Source organism: Mandrillus leucophaeus, unplaced genomic scaffold (assembly GCF_000951045.1).
Source record: "Mandrillus leucophaeus isolate KB7577 unplaced genomic scaffold, Mleu.le_1.0 Scaffold306, whole genome shotgun sequence".
Lineage (NCBI taxonomy): Eukaryota > Metazoa > Chordata > Mammalia > Primates > Cercopithecidae > Mandrillus > Mandrillus leucophaeus.
The window spans coordinates 1406327-1415562 of record NW_012103210.1 but is presented as its reverse complement, the minus strand read 5'-3'; the positions used below and the strand labels follow the sequence as shown (position 1 = coordinate 1415562).

At 56.5% G+C, this 9236-nt stretch overlaps 1 protein-coding gene across 1 annotated transcript in view; it reads right to left on the bottom strand.

The window, feature by feature from the left end:
• Positions 1-9236, bottom strand: part of LOC105544701 (large neutral amino acids transporter small subunit 4) — a 31907-nt gene that overhangs the window by 13202 nt on the left and 9469 nt on the right. The window contains exons 2-5 of the mRNA XM_011987275.1: positions 6562-6654; positions 4939-5072; positions 4648-4850; positions 4168-4314 (exon numbers count right to left, since the gene is read on the bottom strand). Coding sequence (XP_011842665.1) covers positions 4168-4314; positions 4648-4850; positions 4939-5072; positions 6562-6654 — 577 coding nt within the window. The remainder of the gene's footprint in view (positions 1-4167; positions 4315-4647; positions 4851-4938; positions 5073-6561; positions 6655-9236) is intronic.

Here is a 9236-nt window from a genome sequence, read left to right as displayed (position 1 = left end):
AGGGAAAGAAAGAAAGAAAGAGGGAAGGAAGGAAGGAAAGAGGGAAGGAAGGAAGGAAGGAAGGAAAAAGAAATAAAGAAAGAAAGAAGAAAGAGAAAGAAAGAAAAGAAAGAAAGAAAAGAAAGAAAGAAAGAAAGAAAGAGAGAGAGAAAGATAGATTGCAGAAAGGCACCACTCACGGGGCTCTGACGTCAGAGCTTCCATATTCAAAGACTTAAAATTATGGTGGATTTTCCAGGGAAACAGATGGGGAATGTTGATTACCCCACCTTTATCCCCGTGGCTCTAGCCAGGAGGCATGTTTGGAGCTTGAGGCGAGGAGCTTCTGGGTTGAACAGAGACTGGCTAGGAAGGGACATCACAGCATTTCCTGATTCCCTGACAATCCCCACCTCCACCCCCTGCTTACCCGTGGCCATCACTGCATCAAGAAAGCAAAAGTGAAAAAGCAGAAAGAAGAGAGGTTAGTGGCAGAAATCTCAGTGCTACAGAGAGATAGAGAGAGGAGACAGGCTCACTCTACGCCCAGCACGCACTGCATTTCCCGCACTGCGTTTCCCGCACTGCATTTCCCACCAAGCATCACTCAGGGTGCTCAGGGGAGGCAGAGCTGCAGCTAGGCCTCTGGGAGTGGACTCGGGACAGGGCCCAGCCCGGGCCCCTGCTGACATTCTCCTGTCTGCTGGTGCCAAGTCACAGGTAGGCTGGTGAATCAGGCCTGTGACGTTGGCAGGTAGCGTGACGGGGAAGTGGCGGGCGTGCGGAAGGCCTGGTGCAATCCGGGTCCCTGCCACCACACTGCCTGCGGGAAGTGGTTGTGTCACAGCCACCTCCTGCTGTGCTCAGAGAGAGGGAAAGGTCAAAGAACTCGCCCCAGACACCCGGCCAAGGCATCTGACACCATGGGTCTCCTCCAGATGGCCAGAGCTGCTCTCCCTTCCACTCCAAGAAGCAGGGACCATGCCTGGGTCTGCTCCCCTTCCTTGGGCCATGGCCCCCCTTCCACAGAGGCCTGGTGGCCCCTGAGCTGCTGCTCTGAGTGGAATGTCTAGAGGCCCTTGGCTGATCCAGTGACTTAAGATCCACATGTGAGTCCTGGCTCTGACCCTGAACAAGTTAATCCATCATTCTAGGCCTCGTTTTTCAGTTGTATCTGACGATAGTATCTATCATAAATGATGATGTAAACAGATGATCGTATCTATTTAACTCCTAGATTGTTATCAAGTCAAGGACAACAACAGGAAAACATGTCACCTGTCAACTCTGTACAAAGGGAGGGTAGGATGGGTGGCCCCTGACTAGAGGGTAGGGGTGCAGGGGGCACCCAATCCATCTGGCCAGCCACAGCCTCTGTACCCTGCTCCCATTTTCAGGCCTCAGTCCCCAAGAACTATTGGCCCTGGACTGTCTTCCCCTCTCAGTTCTGGTTTCTCAATGCTTCTTCCCAGTAAGTGCTACACTCTGAGGGTGGGTGGGAGAGTGAGGCAGCACTGCCTACTTTGGCTGGGCCTGGGCACTGCTGGGGACAGCACAGGCCACGTCTTCCCCATCTCAAGACTGCATTTTTGGCCGGGCGCGGTGGCTCAGGCCTATAATCCCAGCTCTTTGGGAGGCTGAGGCAGGTGGATCACTTGAGGTCAGGACTTTGAGACCAGCCTGACCAACATGGTGAAACCCTGTCTCTACTAAAAATACAAAAATTAGCTGGGCATGGTGGTGCACGCCTGTAACCCCAGTCACTTGGGAGGCTGAGGCAGGAGAATCACTTGAACCTAGGAGGCGGAGGTTGCAGTGAGCCTAGATCACACCACTGTGCTCCACTTGTGGCTCATACCTATAATCTCAGTACTTTGGGAGGCTGAGGTGGGACAATTGCTTGAGCCCAGGAGTTTGAGATCAGCTTGGGCAAAATAGTGAGACCTCGTCTTTATGGAAAAAAAAAAAAAAATTAGCCAGGCATGGTGGCACACACAGACACTTAGGAGGCCGAGGTGGGACGATCCCTCGAGCCCATGAGTCGGAGGCTGCAGTGAGCTATCAGTGGCACCACTGCACTCCAGCCTGGGTGGCAGAGCAAGACCCTAAATCAAAAAAAAAGAAAAAAGAAAAGGCAGCCTTTTCCCAGCTGGCAGCCCCCTGGCTAGTTAGGGTTTCCCCGAATCTGCACTCCTGTTTGATGGCGGGTCTCAAACGCTGGGAGGCAGCAGAGTCACCGCTCAGCGGCAAGACCTGGAGTCTCCATTTGGAACCAGCAGCCGGGAGCCTCTGCTGTGGGTGGTCGTGGGGCCGTACACGGAGGTGATGGCTCTGGTGGTTCGAGCCGTCCCTCAGCGGCACGGCACACTCGTTCCTGGGGAGCCGCACAGTTCCTGAGTATGCGGAAAGTGACTCGGACTCTGCGGCCGCCTCTCGGCCACAGCTGGGGGGCTATGGGTGTTGGGTGTAACAGGTCACAGAAGGAGGATGGGGAAAACCAGTGCTTCATCTGCCACAGACCGATCTGCCTGGCCTGACTTCCTCTACTTCTCGAAATTGACTTTTTGAACCTGGGAAGCAGTTGGAAAAATTCCCCTTGGGCAGCAAAAGATTTCTCAGCGAGCCTGAGTGAAAGACGCTGCAGCAGCAGGGAGAGGCGCCTTTCGAGGGCCAGGGACCGGCTCTCTCGGCACTCCGGGGTTTCCACCACTCCAGAGCTGAGTGTTTATCCGGCCGGGCGTGGGGGTTTCGCCTGTAATCCCAGCACTTTGTGGGGGCAAGGGAGGAGGATCCCTTGAGCCCAGGAGTTCAAGACCAACCTGGGCAACAGAGCAAGACCCCATCTCTGCAAAAAATTTAAAAATTAGCTGGGCGCGGTGGCATGCACCTGGGAAGCCCTAAGAGGCCAAGGCTGCAGTGTTCGCACCACTGCCCTCCAGCCAAAGCAACGCAGGAAGAGACCCTGTCTCAAAAAGACAAGGAAGAAAAAGACATGATAGATCAGGGTTCCCCAAAGTGTGTTCCACAGATTTTTTTTTTTTTTTTTTTTTTGGAGACACAGTCTCGCTCTGTCGCCCAGGCTGGAGTGCAATGGTGCAATCTCAGCTCACTGGCTCACTGCAGCCTCCGCCTCCCCGGTTCAAGCGATTCTCCTGCCTCAGCCTCCTGAGTGGCTGGGATTGCAGATGCCCCCCACCACGCCTGGCTAATTTTTGTATTTTTAGTAGAGACAGGGTTTCACCATATTGGCCAGCCTGGTCTTGAACTCCTGACCTCATGATCCACTTGCCTCAGCCTCCAAAAGTGCTAAGATGACAGGCGTGAGCCACCACGGCCGGCCGAGACTCCCATTTTCACAGTAGAACTGGCCCTTATCTGGTTCCCTTTGCTATCTTTTCCTTTTGTTAAAGCTGGATTTCTCATCTCCTAAAAACCTGATAACTGCTTCTTCACAAGGCCTAGGGGATCTTCACCTTGATAAAAACAAGTAAACCCTGGGGAAAAGCTGCACGCCAGGGAGGCTGGGGATGACTAAGGCTGACTCAGCTCAGGCCGTGGGGGGAAGTCCTGACTTTCTCTGTAGAATCAAAACCTCTCATCAGCGGAAGACCTGTGTTGTTTGGAAAAGTGGAGTGTGGGTTATCAGCTGTGTTTGCTGGAGCTGACGAGCCTCAACCAACCACAGGCTCCGAGGAAGCCTCTGCCCCGCCCCGTTTCGTGGCGAGGGATGCAGAGCCCAGCGTGGGCCCGTTGCCCCAACGTCTCCCCCACGTCCTGACCTTGACGTCCAGGGTGTCCACGCACCCACCGTGCCACTTTCTGGGAGGACTTCGGGCTTGACCTGCCGTCTTTCAGCCACGCTCAGGTGGAGGGTTCTGCTCCGTTTTCGTTTACAGACACACACGGCAACCCTCCCCCTCAGGCGCTGGAAAACACACCCCCACCCCCCACACCCAGGCAGCTATTTTGGTCCTTCCCTCCCTCCTGGACCAGGAAACCCTGATGGGGACACGAAGGAACAGTTGGGGCTGGCTGTGATGAAACAGCTCTGACAGGCAGGCGGTGCCTGGGATGCGGCCTTTCCGTGGCCCTGCTTGCCTGGCTCAGCTGAACACATTCTGGCCGGTGGCCAGCGGGCTGGGCTCAGGCCGGGGAGGGACAGTGACCGAGGCTGCCCGGGGCGCCCACCTGTCTTCTGGTCGCCGCTGACCAGGAACTTGAGGATGTTGTTCATGGCGCCCATGTAGAAGATGAGCCGCAGCTGCGTGACGCACATGGTGACGAGGCTGAGCAGCAGGATAGGGCTGAACACGCTGTGCATGAAGGAGGGGGCCGCTGCGGGGAGAGGGTGCGGGGCTCAGGGCCGGGGCTCACTGTCCCCACCACGGGGGCCGTGCAGTTCCCTCCACACTGGAGGCCCGGAGGGGGCCCCTTGGGACGGGACGGGCCGGGCCTGGTGAGGGTGACGGGGTTGGTGCTGCACTGGGGATGCCTCGTGTGTGAAATCAGTTAGGCAAATCCCTTTCCCTCCCCCAAGCCTTCCGGAGCGCCTCTGCAGGACAGGGCAGGCAGGGCCGCCTCCCCTTTTGGGGTGAGGTGGGAACGGGGTGAGCCGACACCCACGGAGCACTCCCTGCCCGTCGCTCGGCTGCGGTCTCAGGAGGGTACCTGCGGCGTCCGGCTGGCACTTCACCTCCAGGTCGACGGTGGACAGGCACAGCTTGTGGCCCTCCTGCAGCGCCACCTGCTCCTTGGCACTCCTCATGGAGCTGCCCACGCTCAGGCGCCGGCCCACCGTGGTCACCTGCTTGTAGAACTGCTTCCCTGTGATCTTGTGGTCAAAGCCCAGCCAGCTGAACTTGATCTTCACCCTGCGGTCCCGGGAGAGTGTCTGAGGGTGCTGCCCGGGGCCCCGGCTGGGGGGCGGGGGGCAGGCGGGACGGGGGCACCTCTACTTACGAGTAGTCCATGTCCTCTGGGCCCGGGAAGGGCTCCAGGGGCCAGTTAAAGAAGCAGTTGAGGAAAACCAGCCCGGAACAGCCGGCCCAGACCACGAGGATGATGATGAAGGAGACACCAGCATCGTAGATGAGCTAACGGGCACCGCGGGGACAGGGTGGGGTCGGGAAGGGGCAGAGTTAGCTCAGGGAGGCCAGAGCCGCGGCAGGCAGGAGCATCCGGCCGCCCCTGCTGTCCCTGCGCTGAGCCGTGTGAGGAGGCACAGCCCTGCCAGCCTGGGCGTTGGGGCATCAGGCACTCGCCTTCCAGTCTTCCCACCGTGCCTGCCCTGCTGGTTATCTGGACCTGGCGTGTCATTAGCCCCCCAATGTGGAGGCCTTCCTGACCCCCTCATCACGATCACAGCACGTCTTGCAGGCTCAGAGTGATCGGCCCGGCAGAGGGGACGGTGCTTCTGGTCCATCAGCTTGTCTGGCGTTAGTGGGTGGGGCTCCCTGAAGGCAAGAGCCTTCCAGAAGCATCCACTGACGCTTCCCCAGTGCCCTTGAGAGCTCACATGGCAGAGGCCAAAGAAATGCTCAAGGAGGCCGGGCGCGGTGGCTCACACCTGTCATCCCAGCACTTTGGGAGGCTGAGGTGGGAAGATCATGAAGTCAAGAGTTCGAGACCAGCCTGACCAACATGGTGAAACCCCGTCTCTACTAAAAATACAAAAATTAGCCAGGTGTGGCAGTGGTCGCCTGTAGTCCCAGCTACTTGGGGGGCTGAGGCAGGAGAATCACTTAAACCCGGGGGCGGAGGTTGCAGTGAGCCGAGATTGCGCCACTGCACTCCAGCCTGGGCGACAGAGTGAGACTCCGTCCCCCACCAAAAAAGGAGGAGGAGGAGGAACTTTTGGGATCCTCCCCGCTCCAGGGGCGTGAGAATCTCTGCAAGTCTATAAGACGGCTGGCCCCAGAGTCCCAGCGCCCACCACTTCAATGCCCAGGTGGCCAGCCCACACCATGACCCCCTCTCCTCGCCAGCAGCATTCCCACACACACCCCTGAGGAACGGGGCTTTTACTTAGTGTGAGGGCCAGAGGTGGGAGAAGCCCCTACGGGGCCCTGGCAGAGCCACAGGGTCTGGGGAACTCAGGCTGATGGACTGTGAGGTGTTTGCTTCGTCCTGACCCTATGTGACTTCCACAGGCTCAAAATCCTGCCTGGGAAACAGCTGAACCACTTGGCCAAGAGCAGTGCTTTGGCTGGCGGGGAGTAACGGCACAGTAACAGCAGGCTGGGGGCGGGGGAGCCAGGGGAGCAGGGGGAGACAAGGAAGATGGAGGAGATGGGGGCTGGACTCACAACTGGAGACAAACTCACCCACTGCCCTTTCCCTGCCCCAGCCCAGAAGTGCAAAGGCACCTGCAGCAGATCCTGCAGCCACATGCGTGAATCCTGTCCCCTGAGGCCCCGCGGTTTACAGCTCTCGCTCCTGTGACGCCCAGGTGCATCCTGCCCGGGTGGGGGTGGTGAAGAGGGGCCACCCCCGGTGCCCACAATTGCCTCTCTCTTCAGAGAGGGCGGAATTAGCCTGGAGCAGGCCTCTGCACAGACACCAGTGCAAATTACACGTGCTCACCTTGATTCCTGGAAAGGTGACTGCCGAGGAAGCGTAGGACCCAATCATCAAGGCTATAAACGTGGACCGAAGGTCGCCGAACATGTTGGGCAACTGAGAGATAAAAAGCAGAGAAAGCTCGGTAGGGAGGATGCACTGGGGAAGGGGAGGAGGAGGGGACAGAGAACTAGGCCCCATCAGGCCTCTTCTTCACCTGCCCCTTCCTGTGTGACTCACAGGGGCATTAGTTCAGGGGCAATGATCGCTCACTGAAGGTTTCTCTTTCCTGGACTGAGGCTGATGAGGGCGAGGAGAGAGGTAACGCAGAATACAAGCAGTTGTCTGACTTTCCGGCTGCCAACCCTCCCCATCTCGCTGCTCCTGGCAGAGCCAAGGAGCCTTCCTGTCTTCTCAGGGTAACACAGAGATGCCAGAGAACAAAGTTATGAGCCTCAGGCAGGCCTCAAAGGGAGAAAGCCTGTTAAAAATAAGAATCTATTTGGGGATAATAGCGTCATTTTATAAATAAAAATATCAGCATCCCAGAAAGACCAGATGTCAGCAAAAACTGCTTTTGGTTTGGAGAGGGTAGGTTTTTGGAAGATGTCAATCAGAATTCTACAGTTCTCTTTGGTCTGAGGATGAAGCTGGCCCAGGATTCCTGCTTCTGAATTTCTTTTCTTTTCTTTGTTTTGAGATGGGGTTTCACTCTTGTCGCCTAGGCTGGAGTGCAGTGGCGTGAGCTCGGCTCATTGCAACCTCCGCCTCCCTGGTTCAAGCGATTCTCCTGCCTCAGCCTCCCGAATAGCTGAGATTAGAGATGCCCACCCCCATACCTGGCTAATTTTTGTATTTTTAGTAGAGACGGGGTTTCACCATGTTGGCCAGGCTGGTCACAAGTGATCTACCCACCTCGGCCTCCCAAAATGCTGGGACTACAGGCGTGAGCCACCGTGCCCGACCTCCTGCTTCTGAATTTCTCAGTGCAAGCAGGGGATTCTCTTCCCACAGGATGTTTTGCCCTAGCAGTTAGCATCCGAGAAGGCCAACGGGAAGAAAGGCCCGGGCTCTCTTCCCAATGAAGCCACTCTCAGTATCTCACATCAGCTCATTCTGGGTACAGGGCAAGAGGGGGCCCACCTGAATAGGACTTCAAGGCTAACTTGCTGATTCTACACAAATCCAGGCCGAGGGCAAACCACATCCTCCCAAAGAGGCACAGCTCCTCTAACCTCAGGAGAGAGCACACTGTGTAGCAAAGCTTTCCTGTCCGCACCCAGCGTCCCTGGCCTTGGGAGCTGCTCTCTGGATAGCTACGCAACCTATTCCATTGAATTCAGGCTGCTTATGGGGACTTAATCTACGTCTCCCCCAACCCTCCCCACTACTCCCCATTTGTCTTGAATCTTTTTTTCTTTCTTTCTTTTTTTTTTTTTTGAGACAGAGTCTCGCTTTGTCGCCCAGGCTGGAGTGCAGTGGCGCTATCTCGGCTCACTGCAAGCTCCGCCTCCCGGGTTCAAGCAATTCTCTTGCCTCAGCCTCCCAAGTTGCTGGGACTACAGGCGTGAGACACCATGCCCAGCTAATTTTTTTATTTTTTTTTTTTTGAGACGGAGTCTCGCTCTGTCGCCCAGGCTGGAGTACAGTGGCGCCATCTCCTCTCGCTGCAAGCTCCGCCTCCCGGGTTTACGCCATTCTCCTGCTTCAGCCTCCCGAGTAGCTGGGATTATGGGCGCCCACCACTGTGCCTGACTAATTTTTCTGCATTTTCAGTAGAGCCGGGGTTTCACCGTGTTGGCCAGGATGGTCTCGATCTCCTGACCTGGTGATCCGCCCGCCTCGGCCTCCCAAAGTGCTGGGATTACAGGCTTGAGCCACTGCGCCCACCCACCAATTTTTTTTTTTGGATGCAGTCTCGCTCTGTCTCCCAAGCTGGGGTGCAGTGGCGCGATCTCAGCTCACTGCAACCTCTGTCTCCTGGGTTCACGCGATTCTCCTGCCTCAGCCTCCCAAGCGGCACCTCCCATTGCAGGTATGAGACACCGTGCTCAGCTAATTTTTGAAATAACCAATTTTTTAAATGGGCAAAGGGACTGAATAGACATTTCTCCAAAGAAGATACACAAATGGCCAATAAGCATATGAAAAGATGCTCAACACCATTAATCATAGTGAAATGCAAATCAAAGCCACAATGAGACACCATTTGATACCCATTAGGGTATGAAAAGTCATAGTGAGGCCGGCGCCGTGGCTCACGCCTGTCATCCCAGCACTGGGCGGCCGAGGCGGGCGGATCACAGGGTCAGGAGTTCCAGACCAGCCTGGGGAACATAGTGAGACCCCGTCTCTACCAAAAATACAAAAACTTAGCGAGGTGGAACATGCCTGTAATCCCAGCTACTCGAGAGGCTGAGGCAGGAGAATCGCTTGAACCTGGATGGTGGAGGTTGCAGTGAGCCGAGATCGCGCCACTGCACTCCAGCCTGGGCGACAGAGCAAGACTCCATTTAAAAAAAAAGAGGCCAGGGGGCCGGGCGCAGTGGCTCACACCTGTAATCCCAGCACTTTGGGAGGCCGAGGCGGGTGGATCACGAGGTCAGGAGATCGAGACCACCCTGGCTAACACGGTGAAACCCCGTCTCTACTAAATATACAAAAAATTAGCCGGGCGCGGTGGTGGGCGCCTGTAGTCC